Consider the following 14,356-nt stretch of genomic DNA (forward strand, 5'->3'; position numbering starts at 1 on the left):
TTTTCTCCATGTTTGCTTATACACCACACACCAAAGAGAGAGTACCCTCACCCCCATTATCCCCCTCCCACCAATACTTTTTGTTCCCTTTCTTCCCGGGCCTTTGAATTAACCAGCTCTGGCTAATTATGCTACTCCTTTTCTTCTCTCTCTGCGGCTTCTTAAAGACTAACCCTCTTTGGCAGGATGTAGAAACACACAAGGTAGATTTCTGTTTTGCTCCTCAAAACCATAGTGTATGCCTGCATGTCCACGGGGGGTATATAAATATATATGAATTTGTGTGTGTGTGTGTTTGTGTACCCACACACAGACACGCACATCTCATCTTTGTGGAAGTATTACTTTGGGTGTGCGTAATGGTTGATCTTGCACATGTCTCCCCACGTCTGAACCTCTGTGGTTTGCACAAGTATTTTCTTTCTTTCCAGCCGGATGTTTCCCTCCACGTCTGTGTGTGTTGGCCTGGCCAACTCTGCTTTTCCTCTTTTGTGCCTGTCATTAAATTTCCCATGTAAATAGTAAATACCTTGTATATCTTTTAGGAAGCTAGAGGAATTCATTGTGTTGTGCATGTAGTGTGTTTTTTGCTGACCTATTTGGGAGATTCACGTTCATTCCATCAGCTACTTCAGTGTGTGCCTTTGGTGTGTTGCAGGTATTTCTTCGCAGTGTTGGCCATTCTAACTGTTCTCGGAGTACTGAATGGACTGGTCCTTCTTCCAGTATTACTGTCATACTTTGGGCCCTATCCAGAGGTACGATCCCCAAAATACAACCATTTGTAAGATGGAACAAAGTTTACTAGAAATAGTGTGGGATCTCTCTTCATTTACAAGTGTTGCATCTACATAAAGCTTCATCTTCACCTCTCCTTTCACGTCCCAGGTGTCTCCAGTTGATGGTGGCAGCCGGTTACAAACTCCATCCCCGGAGGCCCCCCCTCACGTGGTCCACTTCTCAGTCCGCCCTCACCACAACACCGCGGCCACCACCACCACCTCCGGTGCTGCCTCGGACTTGTCGGACTCGGAGTACAGCTCCAACACCACGGTGTCCGGCATCAGCCAGGAGATGCAGAACTACAACCTGCCCTCACACAGGGCACAGCCTCGGACGGAGGAGCAACAGTACCACCTCCAGAGCAGCAGGGGCCGGGGGGTCCGGACAGAAGAGGAAAGGAGAGCAGGGTCCGGGCATAGGCGCTCAGCCAGACAGCCTGAGCCTTCTACCTATACTTTGTCTTCGGTAAGAAGATTTCCCGCCTTGTGTTGCGTGTATGAATATCTATTTATAGGTGTTCTTGTTTGTCACGCTATATCTAAACAAATGATCGTCTTGCTCCACAGTCCTCTCGGGGTTGTGATTCTGGGGCCCAGCCCAGGACCACTCACCGTAACAGCAGCAGGGACCCCAAGAGCCAGCTGCATTGGCAGGCCCCGCCCCCAGCCCGCCCGCGCACGGACGCTTTTGAGACGGCTACTGAGGCTGGGGGCCATCGCGGCTCACACGCCCACAGAGAACGCTCGGCAGGCCGTAGAGCCCGCTCTTCCCACAGCTCGCAGCCGAATCACCATCACCTGCCGCACCACCACCCCAACCCCGCCCCCTATTGCCAACCTATCACCACGGTAACGGCGTCGGCCTCCGTCACCGTCGCTGTCCACCCGGCCCCGTTGTCCAACCAGGGGCCCCCCGCTCCTTCTTACCCGGGATTCTCTGCAACAGACAGTTACTGCCCATCGGGGACGGAGGAGGGCCCCGAGCCTGCCTTCCCGGACCCACACGTGCCCTTGGACACCCACGCGGGGGCCAGAGGAGTCAACGTGGAGGCCATGGAGCTTCAAGACTGGGAGTTTGAGGCAGCGGACAGCAACAGTGGCAGACGGGCGAGCTGAGGTGAGCGTCACACTGCTTCAGTTGGTACATAGTACAGACGCCTTTTTGAGAAAAATATGTTTCATCCGAAAGAACTCACTACACGCTCTCCTTTTCTTCTTTTTCTTTTTACCAGTTGTGGAGAACGGAAGTACAACGGCCAAAGATGGACTCCTCAGTATCACTAAGCCCGCTTACCTGGCCTGGCTCAGTCCAGCGTAGCCCTGCTCAGCTCGATCCTCGGCAGCGAGAAACTGGCCATTGTTGCCGTCGTGGTGCTCATTCTTACTGTAACCCAGTGGACTAGTGGCTTAGATATTTCTATCTATATTTAAAAGATGTATAAATATGTAAATATGGGCAAAAAGTAGCTATGATTTTAGGAGCGTTACAACTCCTCATAACAGACTGGGGCCGCCATTTTTTATGGTGTGTGTGTGTGTGTGTGTGTGTGCGTGTTTGAGTTAATGTGTGCATGCAAATGTGAGATAGAGGTACATCTCTGATAACTGCTCACTCATCTGTGGATCTGTGCCATTAGGAAGCTTCATCTAGACAAAAATACCTGTCAGCATTCACTGTTGCTGCTCGAAATATTTTTTTTGAAACAATTTACATTTTTAATTCTATGCAAATGTCTCTTTAAACAAAATAAGTGATCGGTTTTTGTATATGTTGGTTTGAATGTATGTGCGTGTGTAGTGAAGTGTGGGGCTGTATGATGAGAAGCTGTCGGATACACAGAACAGACTAACATTTACACTCATTTAACATTGAGAGAAATTGTTAGTGATTAGTGAGTGATCCAACAGGCCTATTGTGTATATACTGTACATATATATATATATATATATATATATATATATATATATGTGTGTGTGTGTGTGTGTGTGCGAGCGCGTACTTGTGTGTGTTCATTATTGTATAAAGATACGCATGTTAAACTATTCATTTTTTTATCACAAACCTGTGGTAGTTATGAAACAATTACTGTTTAACTTGACACGCTATGCGTGCTATTTAAGACGAGCAGATATGAAGAAATTTTAAAAGCTGTTTTTGTTTTGTTCTATTAGTTATCACCTCTGCATTGGAACCTGTTTCAGCGCTCAGCTTTGTGTCACAGTCTGTTAGGCTGCCCTCTGGTCGCATTTTACTGTAAGCGGTTATGTATTGTTTAACCCCAGCAGGCTCAACCCAGGTTCTGTCTCATGTACTGACACACAAGCAGTAAACTCACCTCAAAAAAAATCACGCTGTCATGACAGGGACGTTGACATGACTGATTCTGGAACAGGGTCAACACGGGGCACTAACTCTGTCTCGTGGATAAGCTAAAACTTCATTCAACATGGCACTTGACTGCAAAGTTAAACTTCATCTGCAGGAATATCTCACCTCAAGTAGCTCTTTATTTCTGTCCAATCTATAAGCTAGCCCAGGCAGCCTGCTAAGGGATAAGACCTATATGGCCTGACGATGTGCTCTATGTGTCTCAATGTACAGTCTATGTGTATAGACGTGTGTGTGTGTGTGTGTGTGCTGGTGCATCCTCTCACTCTATCTTGGCTCTCCTTTAGACACCATGAAGACAACTGGCCCTAATTCGGCATCAGCCGTCCACACTGACCACAGCTAATAAAAATGTGCCGAGGCACTAATTAGACTTCGCTCCCAAAATGCACAACCCAGAGCCTCAGGGGTCAGAGTTCAGACTGCCAGCCCCCCTCCTTACCAGCAATGGCCAGTTTACATGTGTCTTTGTCAGCATGCATATCGGTAACCCCTCCGGTTACAGACCCGGCCCCCTCTGACCCCGCCAGTCCCCCCCGCCCCCTCCCACACACACCGGATTGCCTCCGCCTTTACTGTTGGACACGTAAAGCTCTTCCCAGAAGTCTTCCAGTCCAGCAGTTTTTCTCCCCAACACATTTCTTCAGCTGCTTGCATGAAATAGGTTGTTCTGTTTGTTTTTTTGTGTTTGTTTTTTTTCTCCCAATGTCACATTGGCAGTAGCGGAGAGACTTGATAGCTGGCAACTATTTTATTCATTTTGAAGCGTTTTTTTGTTTGTTTCTGTTTAACGTTCAATTGCGATATTTATATTTTTGTAATATAAAATATTTGTTTTATTTTCTTTGGTTTTTGTCATGATGCCAGTGGATAACAAATGCAGGGATTTTTATGTCTATTGAAAAAAACTATTACAGTTTAATGTTTTTACATTAATGGAGTTTGATCTGTATAAAGTGCTTACTAATGTTAAATAGGAAAAAAGAGTATATAACATTTTACACTACAGGTCTCATCATAGCTCTTAGAGGATTTTAAAAGGAAAAAAAATCAGTGGTTCTTCCAGACTGCCATTTTGGTCTTGGTTGGCGTGGATGTATGCTGTTTTCAGTTACAAAGATAAATGTATGCCATATAATTTATTTATATGAAAATTTATTTTTGTAGTGTACATAGTAGTTGTCAAGGTATTTGACAGAAGTATATTTTTAAAGAGTTTATATGTAATGATATACCATAACAGAAAAAAAAACCTTAAGGAGCACACTTTCACTGCTAACCGTCTTGTGAGACAACATCTACACCTCCCCTTCAGTATTATGTTCCGATCCTTGGAGAGAGACAGCTGTTTCCATGGCTTTGTCAAAGGCTTAGCCATGAAAGTAGAAAATTGTACTAGCTCTCTAAATATTAATGTTCAAACACTGATAGAATTCTAACAAATAAAAATATTATAACTTATTTGTCTCTTTGTTCATAACTTTAATAAATGGATTCTTAAAACGATTTCTTTGGTCTGACAATGAGTTGAATTTGTTTTTTTGTCTTTTTCCAAAGAGTTTTGTGGTCGAAGGAATAGTTGGAATTTTTGGGGTTTGCAGCAGTCTCTTCAAATTTACTAACATCCAAGCAAATATGCTTTCTTTCCCAAAATATCAAACCCTCCCTTACATTTCTTGTGTAAAGCTGTTCTAGTGAGAGTCACTACAGAAAAATCCCCTTATGCAGGTGAAAATCTGTCTGGTATTCCCAATTAACCATAGCTACAGGTAAACATGACCTCCCCTCCCTCCATGGTGTCCTGCAGTGTAAAACTCTGACATCTGGTCTGGAGCCCTCCCCAACAGCCCACCCGGCTCCGCCCATGCACCCCCCACCTCTACTCCCTGTTCCTTATGATTTTGATTGACAGCTTTATAGACTGCAAGGAAATTGGTTGTAGTTACAATACAGCTGGCCTGTTCGGAGTAATGAAAAAGGGCATGTGGCCTTGAGCTGGCTGCACTGATGGGGAGAAAGAGAACGTGCCTTGTCAACTGCATGGGTGGCGGTGATTTATTCTCATATGCTCGAGGGTTGTGAGAGAAGGTTTTTTTTGACCCACCAACGGGCTGGCAGCCCTTTGATCAAATCACAATTAAGTCTTGCTGTAATGTAGGTGACCTTTTATGTATTGCTAATATCCGCAGCCTTCCTAAACCACTCTAAACCAAAAACAGGGGTTCAGTTTTCCCGAGCCGCGCTCTCGACCTGAACCTCACAAACGCAGAGGAACTCGCTGACCCTGGTTCAGCGGTTTGAGGCCGGCAGTAGGCATGTCATTATCTTTTAAAGCCAAAAAAGGCGTACTGTTCTGCTGAATGCTGTCCAACCAATGCAAAGAAACAGACTGACATCGTACAAATGATAGGGTGTGTTTGGAAAGCCGGGTGGCAGGATGTTGTCTGTCACGGGTTGAGTTTTTCTAACTGGGCTTGACACTGTTGGTGTGTTGCTCGATGAGCACACTGAGCAAAGGTGCAGCTTCCTGTTCATTTAACGATCTCTGACTGCATAAAGGTTATTTAAAAGGTTTGCTGAAATAGATTTCACACATTCACATCATCTGGGAAGATTGACACGCAACCTCTTCATATTTAGATGTTTGTCCAACTCACTGATGGAAAGCAGTGTGTCAAAAAAGCGCAGAAAGGTGAAATATTCGCGACCACCCCATGGACGTTTGTGGGTTCACATGGTTCATTGAGTTCTAATGTTGTTAAGGTCTCTTTCACCAGCACTCCCCTCTTCTGCTGGAGGACCCTGGGTCAACCCCCCCCCCCACCCCTCCTCTGGCCCTGCCTTACCCTTTAGCACCCCTCACCTCTAGCCCCTCTCACAAACACTCCAAGTTGCCCTCAGAGGTGGAACTACACATTTTGTGGAGAGTGCTTCACTGCAGCTAACAAGCTCCAGGTTGTTAATGAATGAGTGTTTCCTGTACCTGTCCTCTCAGCCAACAGAAAGGGGGGGGGTTGATGGGAGAGAAAGATGGGGGGAGGACAAAGGAGGAAAAGAAAAAAGGCAATTAAGAAGGTCCTTCTCTCTTGGACTAATGGGACTGTTCCACTGTGGCTCATTGCCCAGACCTAGTAACAATGAAGCGGATATATACTGTACGACAAAGCTTTTTTTTCATGTGTAAAGTGAAATCTGCAAAAGGGAATTATTGATTCCTGCGCTCCAGTCCTTCTTTTACATCCAACTGTCCCTCCCACTCCAGATTTCCATCCCTCACTCGTTCTCTGAAAGGCTTTTCCATCATCACCTGCCGGTAGAGCTAAATCCTCTGAGTGTATACTCTCCTCTACATGAATGATTGCTTTGTTGACATGACTGAATAGGACACACGCAAACACGCCTATACACTCCTGCCGGGTTTACACAATCTTTATAAAAAAAGCGAGTTTTAAGAATAAATCTACAGGAAGCATCACATGGTGAGTTGATACAACTCCGGATCCAGATTTCTGCTTTTTTAGGCCTCAGACGCCTTGAAAACCATTTGAACTTTGGACTTATGGTGCTTTTGTGGGTGCGTTTCCAACAATATGTGTACGGACAAGTCAGACCTGAGTGACAGAAAATTGATGTAGAACAACTGTGTGTCTCAGGTTGTAAATATTAGCCTGATGTAGGTATTGTCTTTAAATGTTGAAAAGGTATTAATTAACTTAAATCTAAACTGTTTCTCCCATCCCTGTTTCTATGAGCCTGAAAAAAGTGGATCAACATTGTTGAAAAATACATTTATATACTTTTTTTAGATTGAATGTACTTAATTTTAAAACTTGAATACTGCAAAAAGACAAATGACCTAGTAAAGTAAAGTCGGCCATTTCCATACTTTACGTTGGATGAAACAAACAAGTAAATATATGTTCATAAGTAAAATACATGTAATGGTATGACTGTGTGGCTCATCATAACACATCCTACTTCTCTTCTATTCTATTCTATTCTTTCGGCAGTCTCACAGTGGGTGGTTTGGGGCGGGCTGTGGTGCTGGTGCTCAGTCCAACCCTGGGACCAGTTTGACTTGGCTGACTGCTTTATCTCCCACAGAGGGAGTTTGTTCTCCCAACAAGAGTGATCCAGAAGAATGTGAGGTCCAAGTCCCCAGCGGCCGGACTTACATAAACTTGCAGTTAAAGCTCCGTTCTGCAGGCTGCATTGGTGAATTATAACAAACGAGCCCTCATGAGAACTATGCTCGGCATCTGACCCGATGTAGAGCAGTGATGCATGGCTGCCTACAGATTCTGAGCATACAGCGCTAGGTCGTGTTGCAAGAGCATCTGTGCTCTGATTCTCCTTCTTTTCTCTCGGCCTCTTTCAGTTTGTTTGAGTAAGAGCAATCACAGTTGGATTTCAGCTTTCTGAAATAATCATTTCTGATCAAAGAAGATGATTGAGTGGACGGATTGTGAAGGAATTGAATGTTGGAAAAGAGGTGTCCGTCAAAGGGTCTCAAATGTGCAACTGGAAGTTGCGTTTGAGATGCTCCAAGCGTGCACATTGAAGCTACTTATACATACATTTATTTTTTAATCCCACTCATGGGATGGATTTAAATGACTTCTCTTATCTCAAAATAATTCGTTAATTCATTTTAGTTCATGACCAAATTCCCCTGTAAAACTAAGGATAATCCCCATCAGCCTCAGCTATAGCTTTTTAGTTAAACTAAGACGGGGAACTTGGTCAACGTTACAGCTGTACAGTATCAGCGTGTTAGTGTGCTGTCTTAGCATAAAGCTCACATCTATATTTTTACACAATGCATTTCAAAATGAATTATAACCCTATTTCAGTTTTACATCATTCATACATGATATGTTTTGGAGAAAAGCTCTCTTTTGACTTCCTCACTCACTACTACTACAGCTCTCCAGGAATCCAAACAGCAATGGGCTGAGGAACAAGAGCGAGGGAAGCAGAGCGCCGAAGAGGTCCAACAGCCAGGGAACCACATCCAATTCTTAGAAACAGATGACATGATTCACTATGCATTCAGCTGCTTCTGCTGCAAGAGCCAAAGATTATATCTCTCTCACTGTTTGCAGTAAAAAGCTCAAGAAATAGGCCAAGATTATTATTGCTGCTGGCCGTTGTTGCTGAATTCAGACAACAGGCTAAATGAAATGCTGATGTGTCATTTGTAGTAATTTTCACCAATGTTCACAGCCTCGTATCCTTCTCCTGTGCGGCGAAAGTTCAGACCACCCAACACACAAGTTTGAGATTAAAGGTCAGAAAAAATTGGACGACTTACAATATAATCAGAAAAGAGGAAATGCATTGTGGCAAGGACGGATAAAGAGAGAAAGTGTGAGAGAGAGAATGAAGTAAAAGGTGCAATCAAGTCAAAAAGGAGTCCAAAAAAAAGTATGGGAGTAAAGACAGATGGAAAATGGCGGGAGGAAGAGAGTGAAGGAGGGGGGGGAGGCGTTGCAGGATGGTTGATGGTGGATGGGAGTAGCCGTATGAGAGTTATTACAAAGACTGATGTTGTTTACTCCCATTTCCCCTCGCATCATTTATTCTGTGGAGGTGGAAAACCACGCCCAGACGCGTCATAATCTTTCCTCTTCCGCTTATACTGGAAGCATTTATCCAGCGCTCTGCTTCTCTCCCTCTCTCCTTCACTCATTTTCTGCATCAATCAGACTTCACTCTTCACCTTGCATCTGCCGCTGTCCCACTCCGTCCGCCTCCCCGGCTCCCTCTTTCCGTTTTTTTGTTTTCATTACTGCAGTGTTGACACGGCTGCGTGTGACTGCTGTGATGGGCTGAGCACATGTAAGATGTTAGCATGATGTACGGCCGTTTACACTGGAGATGACAAACTGAGGTTGGATGCTGTCATCCGTTCTTCCTTTTGTTTAATGTAGTCCTGGTGGCATGCACACACACACACACACACACACCAGATGAGCACACACCACCCACCTCTTTGTTTAAACTATGCTGTATGTCTTTGCCAGCAAAACATGCAACAATGTATGGAAACAGATGCGTCATCCAAAACACAAAGGGGGCAGAGGAGGGAGAACGAGAGACCAGGAGAGACCCAGAACTAAATCTTTTCATCTGTGGCTGAGAGTGTTGAGTGAATACAGGATTCTGCAAAGCCAAAACTGGAGGGTATGACTTCACATGCTTTTAACACTTTGTACAAACGAGGAAGGTATTAATCTGTAGGTCTTGAAGGAAATAATAGTGTTACAAATTACTAGAAGTACAGTAAAGTTGAGGAAGGTCTTTCCTTGGTGATGATGGTAAACACTCTGGAATTTGCTAATGATCTGCTCATTCACAAAGAGGAGAGGGGCGATTCTTTCCCCCCCTTCCATCTGTGCTTATTGATTCTGGCACCATGACAGATGCCTAATGAGAAACAGGGCTGGAGGAGAGCTCCGAGGACCCAAGAGGGAGCCCCCGACTGAATAAACGCACAGACACATGCACAGTAAATATACAATAAGGATATGAGCACACGTTCATGCCTGATAGATCAGTGTGTATGGTATTCACAGACACTGAGGGAATGTTGAATACAAAACGAAGGCAGAAGAGGTTGTGCATTTGTCCGCAGATCCACGTGTCCTTCAGGTAAGAAAAACTCCCATTTCTTGATTTCTTGACAGTTGTGCCCAAACTACGTCCTATACTCACATAAATAAACACCTGAAAAAGTTCAACTAAACAGCAGTGTGTTATTTTCCTTCATATTTCTGTGCGTGCCTCATATATTTTCACTCTGTTTTGCCACTGATGAACCAAATCAAGCTTGTGGATCTGCAAGCCAATGCTCTCGCAAACACTCTCACACATACACACGCACACTGGAAACCTCAACAGAGACATGATTGGAGTGGAAGCTGTCGGAGAAGGACTTTAGAGCAGGAAGTGTGTGATTATCGTGGATAAAGGGGAAGATAGATGGATGTGTGTGTGTTTAACACTCCCTCTCAATTTCCCTGCAATCTACCGTACTAATGGAAAGCAGGTGTGTGTGTGTCTGTGTGTGTGTGTGTGTGTGTGTGGTGCTTAAGAGTGTGTATGATACAGTACGTCTTGGTACCAAGGGCCACACAGCTCTGGGTGTTGGGTTGATAACCTGTGTTGAACAAGTTGTACCAGGGGGGGCGACTCATCGCCATTTTCAGGTCAAGTGGAGGCATCTGGCGCCTGATATAAGTGTCATACGTAAACTCGTGCCCCTCTTTTTGCTCCAATTTTCATTAAACTAAACTAAACATACACTCGATTTTTGAGAATGTTTATTCTCGTAGTATTCAGAAACCTGTGACGGTGTCAAATCATCACAAAATCATAGAGGCATGACAGAGGTGATTTTAGGTTCTTGGATATCACCAATCTGCCAGTGAAAGGGACAATTAGAAGTGAGAGGTTAGATGTAACAGCTGCACTTTTATTGGCAATGATTTTCTTACTGACTGATTGCACATGTACAGTCTCAGCTCGGTCTCTTCTTACTGGTTGATTACCCGAGTGTGGCAAGCAGCTGTGTTATATATAAGCATCTGTAATCAGAGCGAGTACCAAATAAACTTGTGGAACTTTCTCTCTCTCTCTCTCTCTCTCTCTCTCTCTCTCTCTCACACACACACACACACACACACACACACACACACACACACACACACACACACACACACACATGTGTAAGCAGAATACATCTGCATAGTTCATTTAGACAAAGAAATGTGTTTATGTACAAGCAATTCATGATTGTGAAAATTCAGTTCATGATTAAATACAGTATTGGTGTGTGTGTGTGTGTGTGTGTGTGTGTGTGTGTGTGTGTGTGTGTGTGAACAGGCTTATGCGTGCGGTTCTGTTTTAAATTGGTCACAGAACGTCTCTTGTCTTTCTCAGCCAATCCTCAGCTTCCTCTGAAAGCAATAAAGAAACATGCTTTCGAAAAGGCCCGGAATCGCGGGTGAAGTGTGTGTGTCCTTGGGACAACACATGTTTGTGCATGAAAGAGAAAGAAGGATGCTGTAAACATTTGGTTTACATGATTGTCGAATTGTTTGCACTCACGTGTTTTACCTTGAGAGGCGTACGTGACCTACGTGATTCCCTTAAGTGGGAAAGATGTCAAAAAGAAGAAGGTAAGATCTGTTCCTCGAGGCAGGATTTTACACACATCTTCAGTGAGGAAGGCTTTACACTCTGAAGCCCTCTAAACTGTAACGGCTAGGTAGGTCTCTTGATTTCCTTCTAAGGCGCCTCTGTGTCGCATTTTTATTTCCTACTTTCGGGTGTTTTTTGTGTTGATTTGGTTGTGTGTGAAACACTGGAGATGGTAGTTGAGGCATAAAAATAAGCAAGACAAAATTGTGTCAGTCAAAAAACGTGAAAAGACAATGAAGGGGGAAAAGATTTAGTAACCATTTCTTATACATAAAAAAATACAAATATGACGTATTTGATATTTTGATTTTTACTTGTAGAAATAAAAATTTACAAAGACAAAGTCTTTAGACCACTAAAAAAAATTGCCTATACCCCAGTTTATTTACATTCCCACAATTCATACAGATTCTTTATGATGATAATAAAGGGATTCAAATAAATAAATGAATATCCCACACTTGTTTTCCTGTCTCTTGTTTTCATTATTACCTTATCCGACATTAACTGCAGAGCAACCAAACTGTTGTCCGAGAGGAGCAACAAAAAGCACGCTGAACCAAAGAAAGCAACAAAAAACACACACACACACACAACCGCAAGCAGACCCCAAAACAGCTCCCTTAAACTTTTACGTGAGACACAAATCCATTTATGAGGGCTGGCCTCTGTCTGGAAACACCTCTGGCAGCTCTTCCTTTATCTTCTGAAAATGCTCTCTTCTCTCCATCGCTCTCTAACAGCTAGACATTCAGAGTAAAGCCCAAAACGGATCTGAAGATTTTTAACGGCACATTCCTCCACTTTAATTTGAACGTCTCATTCCTTTCCCCCTCCATAGCTTCAACTGTCCTCCGGCTGAGCGACAGCTATTTCATCCAAACAAAGACCAGAGTCGATGAGCAGACGCAGATACACAAACGTACACATGTTTTGAAGGGGGAGGCTAATTCTGAGTGACAGAGAAGTGATTGCATTGCTGGAGTTGTGTCGAACACTGTCTTCACTCCATTTGTCGAGGGAGCAGACTTGGAGCACAGTGCGCAATAGCTCTCACGGAGAGAACAGGCTTCCATGAGAAAAGAGAGAAGACGCATGAGAACAGTATTGAAAAGCAGAATCGAGGGCCAAGTTGGAAATGACAAAGTAGACCGTTGTTACGCAAACCTATAGGGGTGTGAAAGCAATTTTGTTAGTGAAAGGCCATTAACAATCCACACATTCCATTTTAGATGGTGTCATGACTGTGTCTCCACTTCACTGTTTGCCAGCTGACATTAGTCTGGCCTTTAAAAACTGTTGTGCATTAGTTTAAGCATGGACAGAATTAATAGGCTTAACATCCGAGTTGTGACGATGTACACTCATACTCCTCAGATTGACTTGGTTGTGGTGGCTAAATCTATTGGGCACTCTAACACTAAACATGGGAAGTTTTTGTGCCAATGCTATTCTTACAGTTGGAGGTCAAATTTATCATGCATCACAACAGCTTTCAAACTTCAAATGTGTGTGAAAGTGTGTGTTCTTATGTGTGCCTTAAAAAAAAGCTGAGGAAAAAGTAGGATGTGTGCTCCAGTTGTTGGGTTTTGGGAAAAACCCCGACTGGGTGCAAGCAAAAAACCGAGCACACAAACAGCTCAATCTTGTCGCAAAGCTCATATTTTCCCTTTTGTGGTATCCAGCAGGAGACGCCACCCTCACGCACACAGCAGCACAGGCCACCACACACAGCAGGCTCGCTGTGTGGTGCACTGCGGCCACAGCGGCAGAGCCAGGTTGATAATGGCTTTGGTCTGGATCAGAACCGGTAATAGGATTAGTTTGGATCAGGACCCAGTAATTTGTCAGCAGCTGTGGCAGTCCATGTCTGAGCTAAAAACACACCAAAGAAAACTACACTTAAGATAAAATTGTCTTTTTCGTCTGAGATTCACATGTTGTGGCTCATTGACAGAAGTAAAAAGGAGAATAAGGATGTCATGTCTCATTGACCATCATCTGTGTTTAATTAAAAGATACCAATTCTCCCATAATACTATTGTACCAATGCCAGTTTACGTGTTGTGTCTTCATATATACAGTATGTTCAATTGTATTTTTTGCCATATTTTATTATTAAAATAATAAATAGTGGAAATCACTGCAATGACAGCCTGCTGGTTCAGCCGCTCAGTTGGCACGAAAACTCGCACACAACCAGACACGCGCAGACATATGAAGGAGTTGCTGCTTCACTGCGTGACAGCCCGTCTCTTGGCTCTGTAATAATCACAGAGTTGTAGTACAGCAAAACATACAGGCATTACACTACACGCATCCATATGTATACCAACACACAGGCACAGCCAGCAGGAGAAACACACACATGTATTTAAACACATGGTGCACACACACACACACACACACACACACACACACACACAAAAACAAGGTTTCACCTTTGGGCATCAGACCACACTCTCTCAGGACAAGCGTGGTTTTTCTTTCCTTCTCTCTCGTTTTTTTTTTTTCAAGTATTGCCAGGGAACGTGTCCCAAACCTGTATGCTGATATTTTTACAAGACGTACACACACGCAGGGCCCCCCGCACATGCAGAGCCCTTGTTGACCTACATGTTGGCCCAGGCAGGCAGCCAGGGTGGACCTGATGGTGAATCTGGGCCACCGGCTCAAGATTTTAACTGCTGCCATCAATGGGCATTTACTGACGGAGACACCAACATAAATATGTTGTCATGAACACATGACATCAAATATAGCGTTATATATAGTAAGTATTTTTTGAAGCACCTGGAAGTGAAAGGACAACAATTCATCTTTTTGCAACAAAAAACTATACTACTTGGACGCATTTAAATCTTTTTGCAATATGTAGACAATCTTTGCCTTTATTTCAAATAAACTTGATAAAGGCAATCTTAGTAAAAGATGACGTGAACGGCACATTTTCATTTCGACATGGAACCCCAAATTGAAG

At 43.7% G+C, this 14,356-nt stretch overlaps 1 protein-coding gene across 2 annotated transcripts in view; it reads left to right on the forward strand.

The window, feature by feature from the left end:
- Window positions 1–4,677, forward strand: part of ptch1 (patched 1) — a 46,067-nt gene extending 41,390 nt beyond the window's left edge. For both annotated transcript variants that reach the window (XM_040195881.2, XM_040195880.2), the window contains exons 21-24: window positions 659–758; window positions 889–1,248; window positions 1,350–1,899; window positions 2,015–4,677. In XM_040195881.2, coding sequence (XP_040051815.2) covers window positions 659–758; window positions 889–1,248; window positions 1,350–1,898 — 1,009 coding nt within the window. In that variant the 3' untranslated portion in view covers window position 1,899; window positions 2,015–4,677. The remainder of the gene's footprint in view (window positions 1–658; window positions 759–888; window positions 1,249–1,349; window positions 1,900–2,014) is intronic.
- Window positions 4,678–14,356: the final 9,679 nt, after the last annotated feature.

The sequence above is a fragment of the Gasterosteus aculeatus genome, chromosome 13 (assembly GCF_964276395.1).
Source record: "Gasterosteus aculeatus chromosome 13, fGasAcu3.hap1.1, whole genome shotgun sequence".
Taxonomy (NCBI): domain Eukaryota; kingdom Metazoa; phylum Chordata; class Actinopteri; order Perciformes; family Gasterosteidae; genus Gasterosteus; species Gasterosteus aculeatus.